The following is a 26,791-nucleotide window of genomic DNA, read 5'->3' on the forward strand; positions in this document are numbered from 1 at the left end:
AAAGACGAAAGGAACTTATAAAGAATAACTCAGTTTTGTTTGTTTATAGCTTGTTTATATTTTTATAACCGAAAACTATTTTTGTAGTCGCATTGAATTTGATGTACATTCTCTGTACTTAAAATAAAATAGGTATTTGTTTGAAATTTGGCGAAGGCGAAAGAAAAAGTCCTGCAATGCAGCAATAAGAAAAACTGTTCATTTTGAAAAGAATTAAAGAAAGATATTGTTTATATGTATAATTTCTACTAATGTGTGTGTATGTGTGTGTGTGTGTAGATTAACTTTAATTTCAATATAGCTTTTTATTTTTTTTTCTAGTTCTAAGAATTAGAAGTATAAAAATTGATAAGTCTGATACAGACTTAAGACATTTGTAATGTCTACTTAACATTTTTTTAATACGCCGAAATATTTAGATGGTTCCATAACAAATGTATATTTGACACGTCAATTTAATGTTTTTACATACCATAAAAGCATTAGAAACGTTTCAGCTTTTAAACGTAAATAGTCTGCTTAGATAGATTCGATAGACATTAAAAATGAATAATATCTTGAATAAAATTGATAATTACGTCAACCGAAGCAGAACACAAATCATAATATCAAACTGACGCCAAAATGATTACCAAAAGTCACTTTCAATCATTTATGATTTATTTTAACGCCATTTTGAACGTTTTTGTTATTTGTTTTACTAGAGAACGATTGTAATTACTGCCCACAAAGCATGAAATATTTTACAAATATTTCCAAAATATTTTATTATAAGATTAGAAATATTTCAGAAATTTTTCATGAAATATTTTTAAAATACAAATATATCTAGGAAATTAAAGTTTTTTGAAATATTTTTGTTCTTATAATATTTGTATAATATTTCTAAAATATTTTTGTAAAATGTTTTAGTGCAATATTTTAAAATATTTTACAAATGTTTACAAAATATTTCTGTAATATCTCATTGAAATATTTCAAAAAAAAATTTACATAAAGTATTTTATGCTATGTATGGATATATACGATCTATAAAAAGTATAGGAATTTTAAGATGGATAAAGTTGCCGTTTCACGAATTGTTTTGCGTTACGTAAAGTATAAAAAAGAGTAAAAGTAACGAGGATGCTATTATAATCATAATAGTATTCGTTCGGTCCCGTGACCGTCATAATTGCGGTGGGGCTAACCTAATTGCGACGGCGCAGATGTATGCATGGGGGATATCTAGAGCACGTGACTTTGCGTAGCATGACTTTGAAGAATCGACACGCATAATTATATATGTTTTTCTTCTCGTAAATTACTGGATATAGACATCTGATACATGACCGAGACCCGAGACCCTGAAGCCCACGCGTGTTAACAAAGCGAGAAAATGATCCTCGTATAATTTTATTATGAAATTTTATATAAGAAAATTTCACAATAGAAACGATAATTTCTTAGCCGAGGTTCGTAATCGTCTTTTCTCCTGTCGCGACATAACTGTTTCTCGCTCGACAAGGAGAGAGGAAGTGAGAAACGGTACACTCGGCATTCTAGGCTTCGCGGAAAGCAAATGAGTACAGCTATATAGAAGTATAGATTATATATACTTTATATGTGTTGATGCGATTAACCAACCCAGTCGATATCAACTAAAGATAACATCAATGTTATAATTCCCCTGGCGAAAATAAAAATCGAAGTGTAAGTTGAATGTCGAATATAATTAAGGAGACAGAATATAAAAGAAACATAAATGAAACTTGAACGTTCTTTTATTTTTCGTTGTCTCAATTTTCGCCTCTTAGGCCCGTTTCTACCAACGCAGATTAACTTTAATCTCGGTTCAACTTACTCTTTGTCTTTTTCTAGTTCTAAAGATTAGAAAAAGACGAAGAGTAAGTAGAACCGAGATTAAAGTTAATCTACATTGGTGGAAATGGGCATTAGACCCATTTTCACAGCTTAACCGAGGTTCAACTTGTTTCTCATCTCTCTTCAATTATAGAATTGGAAAGAGAACAATGAATAAGTTGAACCTTGGTTAAGAGTTAACCGTTGAGTTGTGAAACTAGGCCTTAAAAATTTAATTTACTTTTCTGTTACTCTTTTCTTACATTTAACACACCGATTTTTATTTTCGCCAGAGTACAACATTCAACAATATAACTATTATGTAACACCATATATTTGTATTACATATAGTTATATTATATTTATGCCAATTTCTACCATTGTAGATTAATTTTAATCTCAGTTTAATTTATTTTTCATTTTTTAAATAATATACTCATATCCACGGTTCCACCAATGTAAATTAATTTTAATTTCAATTCAATTTAATCTTTATATTTTTCTAGGTACATTAAAAAAAATGAAGAGTAAATTGAACCGAGATTAAAGTTAATCTACATTGAAAAACGGGTATTATTATATCGTTGAATGCGAAATTATAACATAGATGTTTCAATTTGACGACTGAAAATATTTTGAAGTTCCTTTAAATTTTAAATGGAAAAAAATTACAGCGAAATGTCGAAATAAATGCCCAAAAGCTGAATTATGGAACTGCGAAGATTCATCGTTTCATGTCCTACGTTGACGTCAATTACGTCAATGGCGAGGATGCAAAGTCTCAGTTTTTTTTTTTGCTACATTATTATACTATATATTACTAGTATCATAACACACATATATTAATACACTCAGCATTAATAATTAATAATCGTCAATAACAGTGCTTCTCTAAGTAGGAATCGCGAAACTCACGGCCGCGAGCTACACGATTCATCAGAATTGAAAATTATAGTTAAAAAAAAAAAGAATAGATGAAGATAGAAAGAGATGAAGAGAAGGAATTAGAACTGATTAACAAATTAGTGAAATATAACTAATTAATAAATCAAAGAATTAATCGACAAACTAATTTATATTTCATAAATTAATTTATAAGCTTCATTTATGATCTAATTAGAAAACTAATTTTTATACAAATCGAATACAAATTTTATACAAGTCATACGGATTGCGACATACAAAAGTAGATTTATTGGCGTTGCTTTTGAAATCTTTAAAAATATTTGTACTTGAAAAAAACGAGATAAATTTTATATTCTAACGTTGAAAAAGAAAATTCCAAGTGTAACAACCCAACCAGAATAAGTCACAAAAAACGTTAAAATGAATTGTAAATTGTAAATGATTGAAGTGACTTTTAGTATTTTGAAGTACATTGTCACGTCATTTTGTTGTCATGATGACTTGTGTTCTGCTTAGGAAGTGCGAGAGCAACGTGAACAAATCTTTTCAGTCTTTTTTGTCATCTCTCGCGATCGTCTTTAAAATTTCGAACCGTATCAGAGCTCGGCCACAAACAATTTTGTCAAAATCCTACTATAGAAAGGTACGTATAATTTCTCTTTATATACAGGGTGGTCCATTTAAATCGAACATCTTGAATCCCTTACAGCACAAAACTTGCAGCAACAATGCTGCAACATTGCAACAATATTGCACGTTGCAGCAATATTGCAGCGTTATTGCAGCAATATTGCTGCAAATTTTGTGTTGTATGGGATATTTCGCTTATTTTTGATGATACAAAAAAATGTTTCGAACGAAAGTGGAACGGTTTCGAGTGGACGTATTTTGGTTATGTTGCTGTTTTTCTAGGTGGAGGCGTCAAAAAGATATGAAGGTTACCTCCACTTTTTAAAATGGAATTGTATGATTTTTTTTATACAATATGATTCCTCTAATTATTCTGCATACAAAAATATTAAGGTAGTAATATCAAAAAACCAATAGTTTACGAGATATTTTACACTTTATTCTGACATATATTAACATAAAGTGTTAAATAACTCGTAAACTATTAACTTTTTGATAATCGTACTTTAATACTTTTATGAACAGAATAATGAGATGAAATCAGATAAAATAAAATGTAAAAGAATGTTAGAATACAACGTAAAATATCTCGTCAACTATTGGTTTTTTGATACCACCTTAATACTTTTTTTGCAGAATAATTAGAGAAATCATATTGTGTAAAAAAAATCATACAATTTAATTTCAAAAAGTGGAGGTAACCTTGTTCATATCTTTTTAACGCCTCCAACTAAAAAAAAAACCAACACGCCCCCCTCGAAACTCTTCCACTTTCATTTGAAACATTTCTTTATATCATAAGAAATAAGAGAGATATTTCAGATAGTCAATTTAAAAGTGGATCATCCTGTATAATATACTATTACTTTAACTTACTTTATTATCTTAATTAAAATTATAGAATGAAACACAATTAAATTAAAATTAAATTAAATTAAACACAATATAAGTTAGAATAATGAGATAGTATATATACAGGAAAAAATTATATATACTCTAAAGTCTTTGGAGCAAAATCTCACACTATATATAAAGAGTGAAAATTGAGCCAGTCTCGAAAAAGGGTCGCTCAATTTTTAATTTTAAGTGTGAGTAGATTTCACTCTTCAGATATTTAATTCATTTAGAAAGCATCTTTTTCTCTCTCGTGAGATTTTGACAAAATCGCTCATATATAGCCAAACCCTGATACTATAAAGTCTGTTCTTTTTAGCTAAAGTTCTTGCACGGTTCACCTCTCTTCCTTTTCTCTCCACGTTGGAGTGGAAAGATGAACCGTGCAAGAAGTTGAGCTAAAAGAGAAACAAGCCAATAGTCTCCATTGCGTACGGCCCTGCAACGCACCACCGCGGTGCAGCCACGTAGAAGGCGAGCAAAGGCGACTCTCGTCTCTGCGCCGCTCCGGCCGCTCGTACCGCATACGCCACATGCCTGATGCCACACCACATGCCACATTGGCGGTGGGAAAGGAGAGAAGCGGGGAGGCGGGAGGGGCAAGGGAACTACGTAACGCGCACCGGTACGCATCGTTCGTATCGTACGATTATCGTCGCGCGCGCCGAGTTCGAGTCGTCGAGTCGTCGTCATTCTCGTCGGCGAGCGGCGCCTAGTCGGCCGATATTAGTGTTAGTCCGCGGATTTCCGACGATCGTCTCCGTTTTCCCGCCACCCCGTTGCACCCCGTTTCCCGGTGTATTCTTTCTCTCTCTCTCTCTGTTGCCCTCTGTTCTGTTGTACTCGTCAGCAAGCACGCGTCGCACGTATACGCATCATCGCGCGTACACGCACGCACGCACGCACGCATAGAAGTTTAGAGTTCGGAGTTCGGGAGCGCGCACGCCGCGTTTCGGTCTCTCTCTCCCGGCGCGGTTGATCGTAACCTCTCGTCTTCCTCGGCGGCACTCCTCTGCACTCCTCGCTCGCCCACTGATAGACCCAGATCGGTCGGTCAGTTTGGTTTTGGTCAAGATGGCCGAGAAGAGTGGCTCGCCGGCCGCTACGGCCCCGGAACAGCAGCAGCAGCAACAGTCGCAGTTCCTGTCGAACTTTATTGCCGAGATCGTCAAGAGCCCATTGAACCTCGCCCTCGTGGGCGTGATCGCTATTCTGGTCTATAAGATCGTCAAGAGCCGCACCCGGCCCGAGGAGCCCGTGCAGGAAGTGAAGAAGCTACCGAAGCTACGCCGCGATTTCACGATCGAGGAGCTAACCAAGTACGACGGCAAGGGCCCGGACGGCCGGATACTCGTCGCCGTCAACGGCAGCGTATACGACGTCACCAGAGGCGCCAGGTTCTACGGCCCTGGTGAGTCGTCGCCGGGACATTCCGCATCAGCGGATCAATTCTCCCTCACCCGCCGATCTCTATCGCGCTTGTTGGCGATCGAACGATGTTTTTTTCCCCTCCCTCTTCTCCTGATCATGATTTAATTCTCCGTCTCTTCCTCTTTCCTTCTCTTTCATTCTCATTTGTTTCAATCTGTATTTCTTTTCCTCTCAGACTTCATTAGCCGTTTTTTTTATTAGTCTCTAGGAGTGTCCGATGATATCATACTCCGCGCGAACAGAAATAAAATCGCGAAAGTCTCGCGATCGTCACGACCAATTGTGCCTCTCCAATTGCGCCGCGATACCAAGCTAACGATAGCGGTTTATCACGTTCCGTGACGTATAGCCTGGCGAGAAGGTCTCGCGCCTAAGTATGTAGCACGGACAGATGCACGAAGCCTGTTCTTTTCACGATTCATCTTTCTACGTTATGAAGAGAAAGGAAGAAAGGTGAACGTGAAAGAGTACTGCTAAAAGAACAGGCTTATGATTGGTGAAACTCGAGAAACTGGGAAATTGTTTTCGAAACCTATAAGCCCACCAAGCAAAGTCATAAAGTTGATAAGCGATTGCAGCTGAGATCATTTGAATTAGCACACGAAGGAATGTCGCACACTTGTTCTCCTTGTTTTACATCCTCTTTGATTTCTAATAAAGATAAGGCTGTGTTCAGTAAAAAAAAGCAGCTCGGCTATAGTTATAAGTTCTTCAATGATATGATAGGTCCTTGGTTCGTTACTGGATTTAAATGTATGAACTAATAGCTATATTCAGCAGAGAAAACAGCTTTGCAATTGTTGTAAACAATTATTTTGTACATTTAGATCCATAAGGAACCAAAGGCAAGAATCAGTTTTATTAAAGAATTTTACTACATTTACAAAACTGCTTTTTTTACTAAACGCAGCCATTGCTCACGTTCAGCAGAATGTATATCTTGCGACCATTGACAGTTTTTTTCTTCATTAGATAGAATATATTCTTCTCGATGTAAAAATATAATCCAATTGGAACGAAGAAAACTTTCACCAGTTGTAAAATAAGTAATTTGCTAAACGCAGTCATATTAATAAATTTTACAATATTTGCAAAGCTGCTTTTTCTGCTGAACGCAGCCAATGTGTAAAGATCTAATCGGTTACGTGCTTTTAGTCAAAAGGGATTGTATGTGGTGTGCGTAAACATCCTTCAAAAAACTTTTGCTTAATATACATTTTCTATAGAGATAGACCTTATGAAGAAAAATTTATTTACTTCAGTTTTCATGCACAATTCAAATTATGCGTTTTCAATAAGCGATAATAGTTCTTCCAACAGGGAAAGAAATGTGAGATGGAGCTACTTTGTAACAATGCACTGATTATATAATTGATACATGTAAGAAATGAGTATGGAATTCTATTTTTAAATTAGTTATCGTTAGTAAAAGGAGGAGACTTGATTTACAAATTTCAATCCACATAAATCCATCTATACTTTCTACTCAATGTCTCAAAACTCCACAGACTAAATATTGCTATTCCTTTAGGTGGACCCTATGAAGCGTTTGGTGGTCGAGATGCCAGTAGAGCACTCGCGAGGTTTGAAGTGGTCGCTGCGACGGATAAATATGACGATCTAAGTGACCTGAACACTACAGAAATGAATTCTATCAAGGAATGGGAAGAACAATTCAAAGGTAAATAAATTCGTGCATATTGAATAAGCGATAGTTCTTTCAACATTAATAAATGAGAGATAAAAAAAGCTATTTCACAACACTGCACTAATATATTTACATAATTAAGGAGTCAATATGGAATATTTACTCGATTTTATTTTAATATTAATTCTCGTTAGTAAAACACTTTTTTTTGAAAGTGTTATCTATGTAGAGCACACATTCTAAAATAATGTAGGCTGCGTTCGATTCAAACTCCTTCAGCACTTTCGGCACTTCCATTCTTATTTTACACTTAATGAACGCTAAAGGCAGAATGTCGATAATAAGCGGATGAGCATTCAAATCAAATATAACCATACTGCAACATTTTATTAATAAGATATAGACTTTAAACTCTATGTAAATTATTTTTTTTAGTGTGATATTTTCTTCGCTTGTATGAAATATGAGATAACGTATTCTATGTCTAAGTCAATATTAAAGCTTCGAATCTCTCATGAATAATGAATGAGAGCATGGTTCAAGGCTTTTGTGTTACGTGTATCCGTTTTAATTTACAGATATTTAAAATAAATATAGAGACACGTAAATAAATTATTTAGAAGAACGATAATATAAATACGTTTACTTTAATTACAGAGAGATATGATTACGTCGGAAAACTATTAAAGCCTGGCGAAGCACCGACAAATTATTCCGACGAAGAGGACGAGGGTAGCCAACGGGAGACTGAAACAAAATCGGAAAGCTATGATGCAGAGAAAAAAGCGGATCGTAACGAGGCCGCCGAAAAGTCAAAGAGCGATTGACCGCATGATCGTATGTTGGAGGCAGAACTGTTACAGGAGCACACTACGCACACGCTGTTGTTACAGAAATCTTTGAAATTGTCGCTCATGAATATATTTCTGGACGTTCGGCCGAATATTTTATTACTTGGTAACGGTAATCGGATAAAGAGGCGAAATGCCGGCTTTTAATAATCGCATTGGAAATATATAAAACACATTTCCGAAAAAGCTGGTGGTTATACTACGTGAAGACTTTATTTGGGCGTCTAGTTCGCCGATCAGCGTGCTGACGCTCGTGTCTTTTAATGTTTTTATATTATATGTACAAAAGATTTTCTACCAAAAAAACGCTAAGCCGAATCAGTGGCATGTAACAACATACATATTCCATTGTAGATTCTTGTTGAATTACTTTTATTTCGCTGTACAACACGCGATGACTGTCCGCGCCTGTACCCGCACGAGTACGGCGATATGATAAAGCTGACGTTGCATTTGAAATTTAGTTTTAAGTCTGCTTTAAGTCCTCTCACGTTCATGCAGAATTGCGAATTAAGAAAGAGCCACCGAATTGTGAGAGAGAAGGGGAGAGAAAGATCACACAGACATACACTTCGAAATAATAAGCTTGCGAATGATCCGAATGGCGCTCATTAATTCTGACCAAGCGCTGAAGATATAGTTATATTGATGTTACACTTTTAATATGTAACTGTATTAGAAATGTAATTATTATCAAATGATGAAAAATGTGGTATATCGATTCAGAGGTCTTTCTCTCACTCGCGATTGTCTCGATGAGGCAAATTGCATTTTTTTTTCATGTAAAAGTTTTAATTGCTGAAGTAGTACCGGAAAACTGAGCATAACGCGTGCGTCTCTAACGGTTTATTTTACACAGACGAAAATAACAAGTGTATGAAATTTTCTGTGGTGCATTTTAGCATTGTAAAGTTTTGTTACAAAAGTTTAATAGAACTGGTATTCATAGATAATCCGTTTTTTTTTTAGATCGTCTTAAGTAATATTTTGAGGTGCTGATCAATATAATTCTATTTAATTTATAATATTTTCAGATGACTTTTTAAGAATGGACTATGAATACTGGTCTAAGATGTTACATTTGCAAGTATTCGCGTACTTCCGCGTAGCGTTGTCTCTTTGACACTGCATTGATTTATTAATGCTATTTAATGGCTTTATTCACCAACAAAATATGGTTTTGGTAAATAGTTATATATGAAAATAAGTTTACAAATAAAGATTAATATTAGAGTTACGTAAAATATATATACATATATCTATATTTCTACATACAAGTGAAAAGTTTGCATGCACTTCCTGTGTATAATTTAAAACTACGATATAAGTCAAATTGTATTTTACATCTTGTTAGCATTTAAAATGACAAGAAAAGTATTTATTATATATTAGCACGCGTTGTGCTAGTTACTTGAAAAAATGGTGTATATAACTTAACATGGTTAGATAGTACTGATTGTGGCAAATAAAGTTTTATTATTGTTTATATTAATTCAACGGCGAGTGCACGTTCAGTTTGATCGTCGTCATGTACACGAAGAATATATGGATACTTTTATTCTCTAATTAATTATTTGGAAAGAATTTTTCCTCTCCATTCTCGAGAAGCAGCGATCATTCTCATTATAATGAGTATATATTACTTAATGGGCGTAATGTTGTAGCTTACAGAGACGACAAAGGTAAATTAATTTATGTGACTTTAGAAGTAACGTTAAAAATAAAAGTCGGATTATAAAAAAAAGATCCTTATTTCAAGCATTCGAAGTAAAGTTTAATTTAAAAATATTAATAGATTTGTTCTTAGCTAAGCTTTTTGTATTTTATTCCTTTGTGACGTTCTATCATGTGATTGTTTCGTTTTGAAAACAATTACATTTTATTGCCGATAATTGACAAATTTTGAGAGAGAGAGAGAGAGATTATGCTGTTTTTTCGGCGCCACAAGAACAAGTAACGTTAACGATTCGCGACGGAGTCTCAGCCAACAGGTGGCATTCTTGTCCCCCAAACACAGAGTTCCTCTACTAGAGAGACTACCACACAGAGTTGGCAGACTTGAACGCGCCCAATACCACCATAGCTGCGTTCGGGAATACACACCGAGTATCTCCAAGTTCTCCAAGTATCATTTTGTCATATTCATCGAATATTAAACAAAGATAAATTATAAATGATGTGTATTTTCGAACGCAGCCCCTTATGTATTCTAGGAATGCTACTCTAAAAATGCGTAGTCTACACTTTGCATCTGCACTAATCTGCACTTCCAACATTCATGGTTCAATGGATTGACGATCAGCCAGCATTGGCATTGGCCAGCATGTAGCGATGTAGTTTGTGATGTGAGTGTCACGATCTGTCATAGATTTTCGGCCAGGAAGCGACAGGATGTCATTCACCAGTCGCACGATTATTTGGTAGTCCTTCGAAGAAGCCAGCGAAGATCATTCGAAGATCCAGCATGGCTCACCTAAACGGCGTGTTGAAGGCCGTGGAAACGCTGAATGGGTTACTGGAGTTGGACACTCCGTCGGATCCTGGAGCAAGGTATGAACGGTAAACACTTCTCTAGCGATGACAGACGATTTGCTCCTTAATAAATGCAAATGCTTCAACAGTAGGAAGGAGAAGGTGTCATGCTGTGCCATCATCGTCGAAGGAATATGTTCGCCGACTGTCAGACAGAACACCAAATTTCCACAGATTCTCAGTGCCACAATTGAAACGTTGTTGGCACTCTGTAACGACGATGAGTCTGACGTCAGGATGATCGCAGATGAATCTCTGAATAAAATTATCAGGGTACAATTACACTTTAGATTTATTATTATAGCAAATTTGATCCCTTGTATTACATTAAATTTCTAGTCGACACAAACTAATAGTAGTAAAAAGTAATATAACATTGATATTATAATTTTACATTCAACAATATAAATGTAATATAACACATGGTGTTACATAACAGTTATATTGTTGAGCAAAATTATACATTAATGTTATGTTAGGTTTAATTGATGTGGACTGGATTAGCATATACTAGAAGCTATTAAATTAGTAAAGTTAAATATTAAGAGCATATAAATGTTTGAACGATTAAATGCTTAAAAATAATATTGTTCCGTTATTTAACAGAATATATTATTTTATTGCCAAAATTAATTACATCATGCCACTGTATTTAGATACAGTGCTTTATATAATTTAACCTTTAGTGTACACTCATATATAGTACAAATGACTGAATTTATCATTAGTCAGAAAAGTTGTAGGTATTCATAAAACATGATAAAAAGCATACATTAAGAAATTCAATACTTAAAAGCAATTCAATGGATGTTTTTTGCCAGGCGATGGTCGACAGTAATATCGTTAAAATTCAGATAGAGCTTTATAATGAAATAAAAAGAAATGGACCTGCACGCGTATTGAGAGCTGCTCTCTGGAGATTTGGTTTGCTAAGTCACATGATACGTCCTTCAAGGGGCAAAGCTTACGTATCAAATCTGATCCCATGTATAGTGATTATTGCGCATCGGTCAGAGGATACTGTAATTGAAACGTTATCGCAATCATTACCATTAATCTTTAAAGTATTAGGACCATTCATGACAGACAAGGATGTCAAGGTAAGCGTTTTGACATTATCACAATTATACATATTAAAAGCTATTTCCATAAACTTGGGAAAAATTAAATCTTGTTTCAGAATTTATTGAGAGCGTTCTTTGAAAATATTTCCTCTCCTCAGGCAGTTTTCCGTAGGGCAGCAGCTAGTATGATTCTGACAACATGTATAAATTGCAGAAAGCCACAGTTTTTTTTAAATTATGTGTTGGATTATATATTAGGTACGCTAAATAATTACGATATACTACGTAATGCAAAAACATTCGTTTATTAATAATGTTTATCTTATCAGATATAACAACATTAGGAAGAAATGTCGAGGATCATTCCTCTACTGTTATAGGCGTCTTTGGATGCCTCAGAGTGATTTTACCTTACATATGTAAACCTTCGGAGCCCCAAGATGTTGAAACACAACAGATAGATAGTCTGTTACACATTTATGAATTGTGTTTGCACTATACAAAATGGCATTCTGATCATAATATTGTAAACGCAGCTTTAGAGACTTTGGCACAACTTCTAAAAATGCCTCCAAAGCCACTAGTGTCTGTTTTATTGTCTTCAGAAGGCATAGCACAAAGCAGAATAATATTAAATCAAAATGCATGCATTCCCTCGCTGGGTCACACAAGTCTTTCCAGCGCGAGTACTGCTTATGGTGCAAATTCGGATTCTATTTTAAACTTGCACGAGCCTGATATTCCGGAGATTACTCCAAATGCAGAGTGGATCGCAGATACGGAAACGATATTGCCAGTCACATGTAATCCACAAACACAGAATGAATGTATGAGCGACGTTACGGAGACAAAAGAAAGGATATTAGAAAGTTATTGCCATTTGAAAATCGAAACCACTGATAGTAAGAACGAACATGTGAATTCGGTAACTTGCGTAATAATCTTGCTTATTAGCTTTCAGTTTATTAGCTTTCAATATTTTTTAGATTCGATTGTGGAGGAATGCAGTGATATCGAAAGCGAGATGGAAAAATCCGAGAAAACACCTTATCCAAGCCTGCAAAGTGAACACTCAAAGGAGGAAGATTACTCAGAAGAAAACACTCTATCGTTTACTTCCCCTAAGAAGTCCTCCCTGGATTTCGCATTGTACGAAGTGGACGTTGGAAGTTTCACAGACTCGGATATGCCCGTTAAGTTTTGCTGCCGTTACTTGGTGTCGTCCTTTTTGTTGGTTGGCAAACCCGGGCAATTGATATCGGACAAGTTATTTCGTGTTAGTGTAAAAGCTCTCGCTCTGACATGCGTGGGTTACATTCTCAAACTTTATCCACACTTGTTTACAATGACCGTGGCCAAAGACTCAAGCTGCAATGAGACAAACCAATTGATTGCAGACATTTTGCTATTTGCCAATCACCCAGATCCTCAGATCAGGGGTAATATAACGATGGTAATTGGAATCTTTTTAAAGTCTATATTTGTTCAGTATGGCGGCTCCTTCCGGAACTTTGAAACGGAGTATGTGGCTCGACAAGGACGTGGAAATATATTATTGGAAGACGCAATAAAGTTACTTTTAAAAGTGAGTTTATACGTTTTATAAAGGACGACACCAGTCTCGAGAGTTTTTAACTTACATCTGTTTCTTGTCGAATGTATAGGGCTTGAACGATGATTCCGCGACAACTTGCCGCCAAACGTTGGACGCGTTGAACCTCTGCTTGCCAGAGTTACTAGATTCCATCAACAACGAATACGGTCTTACCATCTTAACTGCGTTGCCAAAACTTGTGAAAAATCCATATTTTCTTGTGAAAGTAAAATTAGCTGACTTATTGAGCAAATTATCGTATATTACAATAGAACACATAACGAGACAATCGTTATTCCAAGAGCACTTTATCGATGTTATAATAGTGTTATTAGGTGATCAGGACCAAAGAGTGAGACACGCTGCGTCAGATGCAATTGTTAAGTAAGATACATTTCTAATTGTTCAATTTTATTATTTACTCAAATTATAGTATCATTTTATATTTCTTTTATTATTTCTTTTATTGTAGGAGTATCCCATGTTTGTATTTTCGACACCCTCAAGAAGATACTGTTACAAGGAAAGCTACACAATATACTCAACAATTTTTAAGTGCGGTAACATCAAGTATCTCGGAACTGTCGTCCTACCAAGATAAACATAAGCCGTTCGTAAACACGTCTATCAAGCCTTTTGTACTTCTGAATCATTATAACGAGAAGAATTACGATTCTAGTCTGGAATACTCTTTATCCCGTATAGTTAACATTCTAACGGAAATACTAACGGTGCATTCTTCAAAATATTTAATATACGGCTGTTGCGAGACTCTTTTCTGTTTGAGCGAGACTTATCCTACTACGGTTTACGTCAGAGGATGGGACTGCATTTTACCAAAGACATTACTGAAAAAATCTAAGAAGAATACCGATCGATCGGATGCCAGTGATATTAGTTTCGTAAATGAGATGATTTCCTCTCCAGTGTGCAGCAGTCTCTTATCATTGGCATTGCCTCTGTTAACGTCATCGACCATTAGCTTAGATTTATCCACACATCGACATTTGATCCTCCTCGCCGGTAATTTGGCTTCTGGATTAGCAGTTTGCAATTTTAAGACTGGCAGTGACCCGATGAAACTTTGGAATATGTGTAAGGACAGGTACATGGAACTATTATTGACGCACATCACGAGAGTTCTCAATATCTTCGTCCATGTCATCGACGAGGTGCAGTTGGTGCAGGCAAGTGCTAAGCCCGTATTGCCGTCTTTGTCCACGCAAACGTTATCGCCTAGGAAGAAGATTCTGTCGGAGCAAAAGTCGAAAGAAAAGGGAGAAAAGATCAGCGTCTTGAAGGGTGGGAAGGAGCAAATGGGAACGTTTATCGGTATGCCACATTACATGAAGATATACGACATTCTGAAGGCAGCACATTCCAATTATTCGGTCACCCTGCAACATGAAGCCAGCGAGATGTATGTTTCCTTGCTGAACGCGACGTTGGATGTTCTCTCGCAGATCCTTGAAATCGCATCTGTCAACGAAGCAGGTAGAATTGCAGAAGAAGTGTTATGTTATCTAAAAACCACCGTCGTATTGTCACCAACGGCAACGGTTCAATGTGTGCAGCAACTGCTGAAATGCTTATTTGGTACGAACGTGTGCGCGCAATGGAGCGAGCTGGACATGCAGAAGAATGTGGATCGATGTAACGCATTACAAGATGATATCAGAGGTTTTTATAATCAGTGCTTTCAACATCCCGCCAGACAAATGGCGAATACGATAAAATGCATTGGAAATAATTGCAGAGGCGAAAACGAGCCAGATAACGGGTAAGTATCCTAATAGTTTGATAGTGATACTTTATGCAGGCTGACACACTGATGCCTTCTCTTTTGCTTCCAGATGGATAGGATTGCTGCGCAGAAAAAGTGACCGTAAATTTTCTTCAGTGTTTAAGACTTTGGCACGATCTTCAGATCAGAAAACGTCCGTCGCATCCTTCATCCGACTCTTCGAACCAATGGTTATAAAGTCTCTGAAACAGTACACTGTTACAAGTAACATTGCGCTGCAGTGCCAGGTTCTGATGTTGCTGAGTCAGCTGGTTCAACTGAAGGTTAATTATTGCCTGCTGGACTCCGACAAAATATTTATCGGATTCGTGTTAAAGCAGTTTGAATTTATCGAGGAGGGCCACGTACAACAAACCGAGGATCTCTTACCGAGAATGTTCAATTTCTTAGTACATTTGTCGTATGAGAAAAATCACTCCAAGGCGATAATAGGCATACCAAAGATAATTCAATTATGCGATGGTCTGATGGCAAGCGGGCAACCGGCGATCTCACACTGTATACCCGCGCTCGCGCCTGTCATTGAGGATATATTTCTCATTCGTAATGGAAGTTCAAGCGTGGTTGAGCAACGGGAGTTGGAAACGACAAGAGATGTGCTAATAGCCATGTTACTACGTTTAGTGGAGTATCACGAAGTAGTCGAACTTTTGGCACTGTGTCTGGCCGAGTCCAGATTTAGCGGGGATGGTAACGGCGAGGAGAAATGGCGAAGATGGTCCAGACTCACAATGGACACCGTGCTTCCGATACTGGCTGCCGGGAAACTCAGAATAGAATCCGAGAGGGCTCACGTCGCATTAGTGAAACTGTTCGCAGCAATTTCGCCCACAGTCTTTCGGCCGGTGGATCCACTTCTGAAAATATTGTTCACCGCATCGATACCTACGACCGCTCCAATTCTCAAACTGAAACGTTGGCTAGGCATGATCAACGTCGTACTGCTCTCCCTGATCTCCTGCGCGAAGGAAGAGGCAATGCTGGCGCGCCTGTCGGATCTCAACATATGCGTTTCAAATGTGTCGCATCTGTTATCGCCACTTCGGAGCTCCTTTTCCCGCGAATGTGCAGATCCATTGAACGCCTCGAGCATCCAATCGCGCCAAATGCCACCTGAGCAAGTATTTGCTAGATTCATATTCAAAGTGATCAATCTTATAAGCACGAAGGTGTTTAGTCTACTTGGTCTGATAAATCACAAGTCTATGGACCCCTTTATCGATTTCTCTGATTACACAGCAGATGATAATTATCTCGTCCATCAGTTTGCATTCTTTCTGCAATTGTGCATTCATATGTTCGAATCTGGCAGTCATTGCAAAGTGGCGAACGCAACAATGCAGATGATTCAGGGGCGCAACGTATCCGACGAAGAAAAGTTGCTTATCGACGAATTAAACCACTTGATGCTCAACATTGGGAACGTGTGCCCAACAGTGACATGCCAGTGGGCATATCTGATGATCCTGTTGGGATACAACGAGATGTCCTTCTGGTCGAAAGTATTAGGCACCAGCAAGTCCGATCATGTTCGATCAAACGAGAAGAAAACACGCGATTGTATTAACAGCAGTACGAACATCCAAATTATTAGAAGAGGAGGCATCATATTATTCTGCGACTACATATGCGAGAATCTCAACGATGTAGAGCCGCTAACGTGGCTGTTAGTAAATCACATAGAGGAGGCCATAAACGTCGCTACCGAATCTCCGGTGAGGGATCTCTTGACTACGGCGATACACAGGAATCCGGCGGCTAGCGGGCTGTTGGTGCAGGCTGTGGCAACGAAATGCACTGATTTATCGCAACCTAGTTTTATAAAGCGCCTGTTACAGTGTATCGAGGGCGCACATCATTCGCAAAGCGGCGCGGTTATAATGACTTTAATACCACGGCTGTTGTCTACCAAATATCTCGCTTTGTCGAGAATGGCTGCAAAGATTGCCAGCCGCCGGGTGGAAATACTGTTAACTACTAGCGCGGAGGATGTGAAGGATCAGTTGTCGAAGGATGATATCGTGAAGATCATGGACGTCCTGCAAACTACCAAATTGGCAAGAAAACACGGCGGCTTAGTCAGTTTATTGAACAAGCTGGCGGTACAATATTACGATCTGTCACCACTAGAACTTGATCAATGTAGACCGTTCAATCCGTGCACTGTGAAGAGCGTTCAGTTGGATCGAAATTGGTTCTTGTCTCAAGTGAGATTACGTTGTTGCCACGCAAGCGCCAGTAACAATCCCATGGAATTAGCTCAGTTATTGAAGGACTTGGACTTTGATGATTGTCTCAGCATTCTCTCTTGTAAAGAATTCAATCTGAAGATCTTGAAACACTGTGTGATATTGGGAGCCCGCCTTACTGTCGAGAAGTGCCAAAAGTTGGAATTCGGAAAAGCACAGAGCGAAAAGGATTTTTATTTCGATGCTAGTCCTTTGTATGTTGCTGCCAAGCAGTGTTTGTTGGAGCATATTCGTTATATTTGCGATCTCGTACCGAAACCACATCAGATTTATAATCCGGAGACGGACAACAGTAGTGGGAAGGAACTAAAGTATGCTACTAGATTCTCTGAGTTGCTAAGTGACGCTCTATATTGGGAAATTCTCTTCACAATAATTCCAACTGTAAAGGTTTACATGAAGACATTACCGAAACTAGCTAAGTACAATGTGGCGAAGATCGATATGAAATTCGAGGAGGATATCGCCAAATTTTCTATGCTATGCCTTGAACTGGCACATTGGATGATCTATTCGGATAGGAAAGATATCCATAGATTGAAACCGCATGACATGGACCTCGCGCTAAGTTGCGCGGCCGAAATTCTGCGGCATGCCGCTCCAAATAAGATTTTTGGTGATAATGCGCGTTATACTTGGGTTTGTTCCGCGGCGATCTCTCTGACGAAAGTCGTGGAAAGTATACTAACGACGGTAGATCCCTTGCCGATAATGGATTGCCAAGCGCTGGAGCCAGCTCTCCAGGATGAGGATACGAAAGATTACGCCCGGGCGTGCATTCAAATGGCGTCGATAGTGGCCTGGCTCGAAAAGTGTCAGGCGGATGGCACTACGAGGAACATACCACCGTATCTATTCAATATGATAAAGTCACTGATCATCAGCATAAGTCGTCAGCCATTAGTAAACTCTTACATCTTAACGCCTCCATTAGTGTGGAAACGCGGTTGTCATGTCATCGGCTCAGGTCTTACCAAGTGCTACTTTCCGCTTATGTCATCGGAATCTAATCTTCTGCAGGAGGTGGATGTCCTGGAGCAGTTTATCTACCGGATAAACTTATTGGGTTGGACGTCCAGGTCACAATTCGAGGAGATTTGGATGGCGTTCCTGAGCGTTCTCAACTTCCTGCAAAATGAGAACACGCCCTCGGATGAAGTCGCGGCTTTGATACAAGCGAGCAGCCTGGCGATTCAGGCGATAACGAGATTATTGCTGCAAACATTGCTACTGCCGTGTCCTGGCAATCCTGGTGCTAGCACTCTGATCCACCACCCGAGAGATCCCCAACTTTCCGTATATAAAACCAGCTCTCAAAAACTATTTGCGATACAGGAACTGCTCCTGTGGAAGTACAAATACATGAACGATACGGAAAGTAAGAACGGCTTGAAATTGGATCACATATTTCAGCGAGGCAATGTGGAGAGAACTGCGGTTTCCGATAAATATATGTATAGCCAACTGTCGGTCTCGTACTTATGGTCACTGTGCAATCTCTACGAGGACAAGTTGAACGCTTCCGTTCTCGATTTGAAGAACAGGCGGAACGATGCGCTGATGTCCGCCTCCCTCGATCTAGACTCCTGCCTGCGTTTTCTGATAGAGCACTACACCATTTGGACGTCACCGCAGGCTAACACGCCTGTACAATTGTTGACAGAGATCATAAAGTCTATTCTGGCGATCTCAGAACTCTTCCTCGAGAGATCTCAATATCAGTGGATGCTGGACGTGTGCCTGGAAGTCTCGAGGATTCATCCAATGGAGAACGCGGTCTTGCATCAGTATCTGGCCGTCTCTGTGTGTAAAGCCGCCGCCGTTCTAACGCCTTTGGTACGCGCTAGGAATTTCATACATATAATAAAGAAATAAAGATCCTTCTTTTTAACCAACATCACTTTATAGGATTTGGACACATTAGATAAAGTAAAGCGCATAGTGGACGTTAATTTAAAGTCGGTATTCCTGGCTTCCAGAGTGTCCGCGCTTCACGGCTCTCTGTACTTGCTGCAAAGCGCGGTACTGGCCAAATGCGAAGAAACCATGAATATTATACATCCTCTGGCTATTGAATATATACAGAAGCACATTGATTCGCAGGATTCGAATAGGTGATAATTCAAAATAATTTAATTTCATTTGATAAAGAAGTATTGAAGATGTCTATTAATTTGATGCCGTTTTGTAACCATTATCCAATTCGTTTTTGCTCTGATACAGTATTCTAAGCCAGAGTGAAGAGCATCAGGGAATAATGTGGGCTCTAGTGTTTTTCTTATTGGAACACGCCGAAGACACACCACCAGACACGGAAGCGCCGGCCGTGTTGGAATTAGTCCTTTCTCTAGTCACATCTCAAAATATTTCATACGGTTTACATCAAACTCTTCTGCAGGTATGTCGATGTTCTTCATCTTTGGTTAATACATAAGTAACACAAATACGCAAACTGCTCATTTATCTTGACAGGGTCTTGAGAGACTTGTAGCGACAAAAAGCGTTGTTGGCAAGGTTGCCGAGCAAATCGTTAAAGTTGCGATAGACCGGCTGAAGCAACCCAGCCCCCTGCTCGCATTACCAGCATTACAACTTCTGCTGACGTGCATGTATACGGAGGCAGCTGATCGACTGAATCAGCCTGGAATCGAAGAACCGTTACCAGATGTGGAACCAGAGACGCTAGTTCGATCTATCGAACGCATTTCCGCGATATTCGACAAGATCCGCAAGGGACATTCCATGGAGGTGGAGGTGCTATGCACAGTTCTATCGTATCTCCTCGGGGACTTCTTCCCACCTTCGGAGATCCTCACTAAAGTTATAGGAGAATTTTTGTCCCCGCAGCAACCGCACCCGAGATTACTCTCTGCTGTTGTCTTTAAAGTTCGTAAATTGATCGAAGTTCTCGAATTATATCGCGACTGAAGTGCGAGATAAAAGATATGCAAATGATTTGAGATTTTGAAAAGATATGATTTGGTATGATTTTACACCAGGTCTGTGAGAAAGCGTGTACCTGCACGGAAATGGAGCTCCTTCAAGACTGGGTGGTCTTCAGTTTACCGAATTTCATTCAAAGCTTGCCGATGGCAATGTCGACTTGGTGCTTGTCCTGTTTTTTCATAAGTGCGTCGACAAATCATTGGTTGAGAGCTTTGTATCCTTTTCTCACCGACATAACTTTGTAATTTTCTTTGGAGAAGTAATCTTTCCTTAGCTATAACATGGTAGATTTCCGTATGTCCAGTCGAGAATAGGAAAATATGAATATGAAGATAAGAAAATATTGTGTATAGCAGCTTCGGATTTCTATCATAAAGTAGGTCAATGTTACTTAACTCTTAGCTATTTTTAGCATATATTTTATTTGTTGGTTTATTGATTTCAGCTATCTAAAGAATCTCAAAAGAAGGCATTTGTCGAGACTTTTGAAGCTGCCGCGAAAGAACCTGGAACTCCATTTAGCGATATTCTAGCCTCCTTTTAGATAACGCTGCCCATAATCGGAAGAACTCAAAAGAAAAGCATCCTACGGAATATTAAACTCAGACTGTAAAAAACGATGTACAATCTCTGATGCGTTGACGCTACGTCACGCGTGTATATTTGTATGTATGATGATATTTATTTTACATTATGTCCCGTCAGAAGAGAGATACGCAAATTGTTTTGCAATAAACAATATTTTTTAAATAAAAATCGTGTGTGGCATAAATGTTCACATAAATATGCCCCTTTCGATAATCATCCAGCGCCATTTCGTATATTGTCAAATTAGAAGTCTCTGAGTTTTTATCTTTGTCTGTACATTAATTTTGTAAAATTATTGAAAGTAGAAATAACTCCCTTCAAATTCTAAAATTTTTTCAAATTATTCTTAAATATTTTTTCTCATAAGTAATACTAAATAATACTATTTTTTTCTAAATTGCTGTTATTTTTTTTCTAATTACTCGAAATTATATAATTATCTTATCGAAATTATATAATTATCAACTCGTAATCTTGAGTTGTTATGGTTGTTATCCATTAGATAACCGGAAATACACATATAAATGTACATATATATATATATAAATATTATTTAAATATTTCTACGTAAAATTTTTAAAGTCTGTGATATTTTTATCAGTGCAATAAATCGATTGTCCATATACAGTGAATATTTTTAAAGTCTGTGATATTTTTATCAGTGCAATAAATCGATTGTCCATATACAGTGAGAATTCTATAGAATTGATATGACATCCTAATGTTAATATTTCAGTGGTTACAAGGAATTTTAATTAATTCTAAGGATTTTATACGCGCTACAAATAATAACAACGTTTCACTTTTCCAAATGGATTTAATATGCAGTTCCAATAAATAAATTTCCTCGGATTTGCATCAAATTTTGCGACGAACTCGAATCGAAACACGTTCGCATCGAACTTGGACAAGCATGAGTTGTGTCAAAATTCCTTGAGTTTCTTTTTTTCTATACGCAGTATGTATGGTATAAAATCTTTCATATTATCTATATACTTTTTTTATATTTCTTTGTGCTTACGATTTTAAACTCACGAAGACTACTAATTGAACGAAATTGATTGTATGCTCTTTGAAAAATGGAAGTTATGTATTAGTAACAATATCATGAGTTCAATTCGATTTTGGTGGAATTTTGCTATCATCGGATGCAAGAATTCTTGTCCGAACTTTGATTACAACTGAATACGGTGCGGATAAATTGAAAAAGGATTAAGTTTTCGGTAGCTTTTATATCCCGTCTTGGCTACAATTTATTTTAGGAAATTATGGAACTGTACAAGAGAATACCCGCGAACGCGTATAGGAACACCGGATTGTATCGTCACGGTGAGTTCTGCTCTAATTGTGGACAAAACGAATCCGAGGACTTGCCGCGTAATATTGTGATGCATAAAAGGAGAACGAGAACCTATGAGAAGCATTGTCCTTCGTGTCACTGCCCACCTGAGAGGCGAAGATTCTCTTCGCCTGGTAAACCAAGGTAAACAAAGACATTTACAACTATATAATTAAAGGCTCGAACACAACAAAAGTAATAAGGGATAGGGAATAAACACACAGGCAATAGATTTTAACCTATTAGAAATTGCTATACATTGATATACAGTTTCTATTAAAATCTATTATTCCCTGTTTTACTTTTTATTCCTTTTATTCTATCTAAACTCTAATAAAGAATAATTATAAATTAATAATTAAGGAATTTGATATAAGATCTATATATGCGAATGTATATAAACCTTATATCAAATTCCTTAATTATTAATTTATAATTATTCTTTATTACCATGAAATTTTTTTCTTTTCTTATCTATGTATATATATAAGAAAGAATATATATAAATTTAATTCTTTACTTAGCTCTCATTAGCCTTGATAATTCAACATTAAAATAAAAATAAACAATATTGTTTATTTTTATTTTAATTTTTTACATATAGGCCGAAAATTGTAAATACTTACGATTTTTTCATATTTTACGAAAAGTTAAATATCTCAGACCAAAAGTTTTGAAACACCATAGGAACATAAGTACATTATATGTATTAATTTGGTAAGTTAGAATAGGTCAGCACGGTTTAATTATCAAAATCTTTATTTAATAGCTTAACAGGTTTATATACAATAAACTCGTTAACATAAATTCGTGACACAAGGTTGGCGAGTCTAGTGGCAACGATTGAAGATGAATTCCGATAGCCATGAACAATTAGATAAAAATTAAAATATTCCGCAAATATCATCTTCAATTGTAGAGAAGTCTTCTTTTTTTCACCGAGAAATCTAATTTTTCGTAAAATGAGAAATAATCGTAAGTGTTTCTAAACTTTTGACCGAGACTGTACACAGTAGATTTCTAATTCCTCGATATCGATTTCTTTCTTTATCAAGATCTTTATCTGTTGGTGACCCTGAATGAATTTTTCTGAACACGGAAATACTCTTTTTCATATTCATCAAGAATTGTCACTCATTTTTTAATTGTAATCGCCACGGTATTTTTACCATTTTTTTTTACTTTCCATTGAAAGGTTGAAGGTATTCACAGATATAATTAAGTTTCATTAATAGTTAACAAAATAATATTTCTTTCTAAGAGAGAGAGAGAGAGGGGGGGGGGAAGAGAGAGATGAAAGAGAGATTATTAACTTTCAATGAAAAAATAAATAACTTCTCTAATCGAATCGGAATTACCTTCAAGGACTTTGGAAAACGTTGAAGCGATGATAGATCACTGTGAACGTGTCTTTACGGAGCCGATTAACTCGGCCATCAAGAAATCGCAGAGTAGTCCCTTGACGCAGAAACTATATTGGCACGATTATCAAACGGATGCTTATCCTCGTTGCACCAAAAGACCGTTGCAGACTCGTCGTCAGCGGAGATTCGAACATGATAAGTATTTATTTAGAATGAAGGGAGACGTTGCGAACTCCGAACTGACCAACGAAGATATCGTGGCTTGCTCCAAGTATGCGCGAGCAATACCCGTCAAGAGCTCACTAAAAAAATACCGTCATTGCAAACAGCCTGAGGTATTAATACTCGCTCTTCAACGAAAAATTGTCCGTACTCTACGATCCTAGACAAAAAGAGAAGCATAATTTGATAATACTTTTGGAGACTTTTATTATTTTCTTCAAAGAAGCTATGCAGTTTGCGGGTTATCTCTGTAGCTTGATACATTGTTAAAATGATAGGGATGATAGAAGATCCCCTTTGACGATTTTTTATGTAATTACGTTTCTTCAACGAAGCTACGCGGTTTGCAGATTATCTCCATATTTTGATACATCGTTAAATGCCAACGTTTCAAGAACATTGCAGTTCACCTCATTAGAGCGAGAAAAGCAACTTGATACTGATACTGAGTATCAAGGTTGCTTCTCGCTCTGATAAACTGCAATATTATAGAAAAGTTAGCATTTAACGATGTATCAAAACATGGAGATAATCTGCAAATCGCGTAGCTTTTTTAAAGAAGCGTAATTACATAAAAAATCGTCAACGAGGATCTTCTATCATCCCGATTATTTTCGAATTTATCTGATATCTTCTAGAGATCGCCAAACGAACGAGAATGTTCCGATGCTGAGAGTGAGGTGTCGGTGAAGTATATCCCACGTGCTGTCCAGTCGAGGAAGTCGCGCGTGCTGGATCCTGAACTGAGGCGTCGCTACATCGGCATCGGTGACGGTGAATATGTCGCGGAAACGAGGAACGAAAGTGACGTCGAGTCTCAGGAGATGAGGAATCTCGATTTGAGCCTCGAGGATCTGGAGAGGTTGAAACGAGGAGACGGCGAGGCGACGATAAGCGAGGATGACAAGAGACTCGAGAGACGGAGACATGAAAATGTCGCGAGAATGGTGAAATCGAAAAAGACTGGGGATGCAGCGAGCAAGTCATCCACCTTGATCGACCAGTCGATTAATAGACTCACGAAGGAACTCGTACTTAAGGAACCCGAGCGTCTAGCAAAGCTGGATCTCCACGCCACTAAAACTCGCATTCTGGAATCGATTGACCGTATGCTTAGTACCACGGACGATACGAAAGTACATAGTTAACGTATTATAGTTTACGCGCATTAAGATGCATAAACTTGCATCTTAATTTATTCGTCAATCTCATACATGCGCGTAAAATATGTATTTCTTTTTTTATATGTTTAGAACATATAAAAAAAGAAATTTTCTTGGTTTCCCTTGATTTTCTATATGTCGCTCCCTTACTTCAAAAGTGATATAATTAAAAAAAATGTGATTTTCAAATGATGATATTATGAATGAGTAATTATTAACTGAACATTATCCTATTAATGATCAAAAGTAAACTAACTAAATTTTATTTTTAAAAATCATTATAAAAGAGTAATTTTTTAGAGTTGTGAAAGGAGAAAAACTATTTTTTAATTTAATAAAAAATTTTGACATCTCCCTTTCTCTCAAATATCGACGAAAAATATATTAACATGATCAAATGACAAAAATGGCATTTGATTATGTTAAAAATATATTCCTTTTGTGCCGCGCGATATTATTTAATTAGTCAAGAATTTTCGGTAATCATTCGGATTAACGGACACCACTCCGATGATCTTGACCTTCACCTATGTTGTCAAAGTCATGGCCCTGAGTGACCTTTAAAACATTTTAGGTGACGGTCATTGTTTGTTCAAAAGTTATTAACAAATGAAGTTATTAATAAATAAGAATTTTCTTTCAAGTTGAAATTGTCGAAAAATAGCTTTTTCCCTTTTTTGAGAAAATTAATTTTTTTAGTTGTGTTACTTTTGAAGCGAGAAAGCAATATTTTTTTAATTTTACAAAAAGAGGATATTATTAGGTCGAATATTCCTGCATTGTTGCGATAAATGTTTTTTGTATTGCCAGAATGACGTGCCTGTGCAGCAGGAACAAACGGAATCAGAGAGTCTCGAGAAGATAACTCGGGAACTTCAGGAGAATGGTTGGCAGTTATTGTTCAACGGTCTAACGATCCATAGAGATTCCACTAGCAGACGGATCGTTCGTCTGGATTGTCTGAATCATATTCGCCAGCAACTCGACAAACTGTACGCTCTCGAATCGACTTTGGACAATTGTCCGCCTAAGCTGCAGTCTCTGTCGAGCTGTGATATGCCGCGCAACGAGGAACGTCAACAGTCGCAGCATCAATTGGAGCAGAAAACTGCGGATTCTTAAGTGTGCCGAAAGTTTGTAAACATATTTTTTTGAATATATATTTAAGCACCATCATAAATATTGAAGATCCATGATGCATCGATTGTGTAAACGATAAAATGTATAAAATCTGTATAGATTATATATATATATTTTTTTTTTATGCATCATGGATGTTTATAGAGTGCTGGGAACTAATTGTGAACGCAAGTATCATCGCGCGTTAAGAGCACAGATCGTAGAAGTATATATTATTGAAATATCTACGTCTAATGTAACTTAATTTAAACGTATGAAATTTTATAAAACAAATATTAATTCGTAAAACCTCTTAGTGTTATTATTTACTCATGATTTTCAAAATTAAAACCAAGACTAGTCGTTCCCTTCAGATCGAGATCAATTGGTAGCAATAGCTTTATTGTTGAAACTTTTTAAGTACATTAGAGTACATAACTAGTCTACTTTCTTCCCGCTTTCAAGCTAAACAAGGTATGTGTAATATTAAATTGTTTCCATTCGGTACGTAGCTCTCCTTGCGATAAAACGTGGCGCATAAATTTATTATATATATATATATAGATATATATGTACTTTAGGCTCTTTCTAGTTCTTTGTGGCTG

The 26,791-nt window shown here is 37.1% G+C and overlaps 3 protein-coding genes across 4 annotated transcripts; all 3 read left to right on the forward strand.

Annotated features, from left to right (window-relative positions):
* The first annotated feature begins 4,842 nt into the window (after nucleotides 1-4,842).
* MSBP (membrane steroid binding protein) lies at nucleotides 4,843-8,482 on the forward strand. The gene is made up of 3 exons (XM_018511592.1): nucleotides 4,843-5,683; nucleotides 7,235-7,384; nucleotides 8,009-8,482. Exons 1-3 carry the CDS (start codon nucleotides 5,347-5,349, stop codon nucleotides 8,176-8,178), a joined length of 657 nt encoding a protein of 218 aa, XP_018367094.1. The 5' UTR covers nucleotides 4,843-5,346; the 3' UTR covers nucleotides 8,179-8,482.
* Nucleotides 8,483-10,245: 1,763 nt separating this feature from the next.
* On the forward strand, nucleotides 10,246-21,289 carry htt (huntingtin). 2 transcript variants are annotated; one of them, XM_018511578.1, is made up of 16 exons: nucleotides 10,246-10,327; nucleotides 10,416-10,752; nucleotides 10,824-11,007; nucleotides 11,556-11,834; nucleotides 11,915-12,056; nucleotides 12,128-12,700; nucleotides 12,785-13,383; nucleotides 13,463-13,776; nucleotides 13,865-15,172; nucleotides 15,246-19,281; nucleotides 19,354-19,559; nucleotides 19,669-19,843; nucleotides 19,918-20,331; nucleotides 20,445-20,605; nucleotides 20,680-20,767; nucleotides 20,837-21,289. In XM_018511578.1, the coding sequence occupies exons 2-16, from the start codon at nucleotides 10,667-10,669 to the stop codon at nucleotides 20,933-20,935; spliced, it is 8,664 nt and encodes a 2,887-aa protein (XP_018367080.1). In that variant the 5' UTR covers nucleotides 10,246-10,327; nucleotides 10,416-10,666; the 3' UTR covers nucleotides 20,936-21,289. The 2 variants fall into 2 exon arrangements, with proteins under 2 accessions (XP_018367080.1, XP_018367081.1); XM_018511579.1 differs by having other exon boundaries at nucleotides 10,827-11,007.
* Nucleotides 21,290-21,994: 705 nt separating this feature from the next.
* Nucleotides 21,995-26,452, forward strand: LOC108763714 (uncharacterized). The gene is made up of 5 exons (XM_018511561.1): nucleotides 21,995-22,169; nucleotides 22,242-22,462; nucleotides 23,684-24,017; nucleotides 24,543-25,040; nucleotides 25,878-26,452. The coding sequence occupies exons 2-5, from the start codon at nucleotides 22,248-22,250 to the stop codon at nucleotides 26,187-26,189; spliced, it is 1,359 nt and encodes a 452-aa protein (XP_018367063.1). The 5' UTR covers nucleotides 21,995-22,169; nucleotides 22,242-22,247; the 3' UTR covers nucleotides 26,190-26,452.
* The last annotated feature ends 339 nt before the right edge of the window (nucleotides 26,453-26,791 follow it).

The sequence above is a fragment of the Trachymyrmex cornetzi genome, unplaced genomic scaffold (genome assembly GCF_001594075.2).
Source record: "Trachymyrmex cornetzi isolate Tcor2-1 unplaced genomic scaffold, Tcor1.1 scaffold380, whole genome shotgun sequence".
In the NCBI taxonomy this organism is placed as follows: domain Eukaryota; kingdom Metazoa; phylum Arthropoda; class Insecta; order Hymenoptera; family Formicidae; genus Trachymyrmex; species Trachymyrmex cornetzi.

Excerpts from the sequence above, each read along its gene's own strand:
- MSBP (XM_018511592.1), top strand. The coding sequence starts at position 5,347 with ATGGCCGAGAAGAGTGGCTCGCCGGCCGCTACGGCCCCGGAACAGCAG. Across the intron at positions 5,684-7,234 it reads CGCCAGGTTCTACGGCCCTG|GTGGACCCTATGAAGCGTTT; the intron begins GTGAGTCGTCGC and ends CTATTCCTTTAG. Across the intron at positions 7,385-8,008 it reads ATGGGAAGAACAATTCAAAG|AGAGATATGATTACGTCGGA; the intron begins GTAAATAAATTC and ends CTTTAATTACAG.
- htt (XM_018511578.1), top strand. The coding sequence starts at position 10,667 with ATGGCTCACCTAAACGGCGTGTTGAAGGCCGTGGAAACGCTGAATGGG. Across the intron at positions 10,753-10,823 it reads CCGTCGGATCCTGGAGCAAG|TAGGAAGGAGAAGGTGTCAT; the intron begins GTATGAACGGTA and ends ATGCTTCAACAG. Across the intron at positions 20,332-20,444 it reads TCTCTGCTGTTGTCTTTAAA|GTCTGTGAGAAAGCGTGTAC; the intron begins GTTCGTAAATTG and ends ATTTTACACCAG.
- LOC108763714 (XM_018511561.1), top strand. The coding sequence starts at position 22,248 with ATGGAACTGTACAAGAGAATACCCGCGAACGCGTATAGGAACACCGGA. Across the intron at positions 22,463-23,683 it reads TCTTCGCCTGGTAAACCAAG|GACTTTGGAAAACGTTGAAG; the intron begins GTAAACAAAGAC and ends ATTACCTTCAAG. Across the intron at positions 25,041-25,877 it reads GTACCACGGACGATACGAAA|AATGACGTGCCTGTGCAGCA; the intron begins GTACATAGTTAA and ends TTGTATTGCCAG.